The sequence below is a fragment of the Echinops telfairi genome, unplaced genomic scaffold (assembly GCF_000313985.2).
Source record: "Echinops telfairi isolate 266 unplaced genomic scaffold, ASM31398v2 ScPeMD7_7471;HRSCAF=8509, whole genome shotgun sequence".
Classification (NCBI taxonomy): Eukaryota; Metazoa; Chordata; class Mammalia; order Afrosoricida; family Tenrecidae; genus Echinops; species Echinops telfairi.
In genome coordinates, this window is record NW_022111375.1 from 583,155 (window position 1) to 585,019 (window position 1,865).

The window sequence follows — 1,865 nt, forward strand, 5'->3', positions numbered from 1 at the left end:
TTCCGTGGCTGGTTCTCCAGATGTGGGCGGCCAGGTCGTTCTAGGCGCGTCTGGATGGACCAGAACAGCCGAACTTGGTCTCCTAAAGGCACGTCCAAGTCCTAGGCCCTGGAATCTGTGAAGGGGGCCTTGTTCGGAAACGGGAGCTCGGTGAAGTTAAGAAGGCTAAGACTGTTGACATGCTATCTGATTAGGGGACCCTCGTCCTATAGGAGTGGCGCCCTTGGAACAGAGAGAGACACAGAGGGACACAGGGGGGGACGGCCAGGTGGAGACGGAGGCCAGAGAGATTCGGCCACAAGCCCAGGGATGCCTGGGGTCCCAGGGAGAGCCCCTGAGAAAAGACCCTCCCCTGGAGTCTCCTGACGGGGCCCAGCCTTGCCCACGCCTGGACCTCAGACTGGTGACTTTGCAGATGTCATTCACTCAGCATGAGGTCACCCTGGGGCAGGGGGTCCCTCATCCTACAGGAGTGGTGTCCTTAGAACAGAGGGGGAGGGACAGAGGGACACAGAGGGGAGACGGCCACACGGAGACAGAGGCAGAGGTGGGGAGAGATGGGGATACAAGCCAAGGGACGCCTGTGGCCTCCCGGAGCTGGGAGAGACCACGGGAAGGGCCTGGAGCCTCCTGAAGGAGACTGGCCGTGCCCACCACCCCTGGATCAGCCATCTGGTCTCCAGAGCGTCAACTCAACCCAAACGCCTTCTCATCGAGTCAGTTCCCGTTCACAGCCAGCTCACAACTCGCCTGCCTTGAAGGCGCTGAGCACAGGCTGGTGGGTTCGAACTGCTGACCTTTCGGTCTGCAGCCCAGCAATTAACCTGCTGCACCACGAGGCCTCCTCCCCTTTGTCATCCAGGTAGCAGAGCTTGGCTGTGGCGGCCCCAGGATCCCCGCAGGACACTGGTCACAGCTCCAGCCTGGTCTGAAAGCCTCTGGGCAGGTGAGTGTGTGTGTGTGTGTGTGTGTGTGTGTGTGTTAAACTTGGGTGCGCCCGCCCTATCGGACTGAGTAGAATCGCCCTGCAGGTTCCAACAGGGTAAACCTTCATGGGAAGAGAAACCCTCCCCCAGAGCGGATGGTGGGTTTGAACGGCTGACCCTGGAGCGAGTTTGCAGCTGAAACATGTCACATGCTGGCACACCAGGGCTGCTTCTGGTGCACTAGGGAAACTCCCCGTGGTGTCTACGGGCAGGTTTCTAAATGCATCACCCAGCGGACACAAGCTCATACATGTGGGCACCACCGCTGCTGCCACCATTCCCCATCATGCCACCACCACCACCATTAACCACACCACCACCATCACCATCACCACTTCCATTACAATCGCAGCCACCACCACCACCACCACCTTCCAGCTTTACCTTAGCGTGTCGTTTCCATAGCAACCGAGGTCCCCGATGCCCAGGTCGTCTGCCATGATCAGGAGGATGTTGGGTCGGACGGCGCTGTCTGTCCGGAGCTCACAGGGCTTCAGAAGCAGGCCGACCGCGAGCAGAACTCGGCAGAGGCCCCTGCAGAGCAAAAGGCCCGAGTGAGTTTCCCGCGTCTGAGCAGGGAAGGCGGACGTTGGTGCTGCGCTCTGCATGGTGTGGAGACCGATCCTGGTACCGGGAGACTGCTGTGGGTGAGGGTCCTCGCTGGATGCACCCCCAGAGACAGATCGGAGCTGCCCACAGCGAGTTCAAGGCTGTCAGCTTTGGGGACAAGGGGCCCCGGTGCCCCAAGGGCTTGGCTATGAGCCCAAAGCTCGAAGGTTACATCCACCAGCCTGCAAGGAGGGAGCTGCATAAGGCGTCTGCTTCCATGAAGTTTGACAGCGGCCCAAACCCTAAAACACACACCCCACTGAAGCAAAC

General features: G+C 60.1%; 1 protein-coding gene across 1 annotated transcript in view; it reads right to left on the reverse strand.

The window, feature by feature from the left end:
* The window catches only part of LOC101661075 (arylsulfatase D), a 13,645-nt gene extending 12,051 nt beyond the window's left edge, over positions 1 to 1,594 (reverse strand). The window contains exon 1 of the mRNA XM_045285444.1: positions 1,371 to 1,594. Coding sequence (XP_045141379.1) covers positions 1,371 to 1,594 — 224 coding nt within the window. The remainder of the gene's footprint in view (positions 1 to 1,370) is intronic.
* Between the last annotated feature and the right edge of the window lie 271 nt (positions 1,595 to 1,865).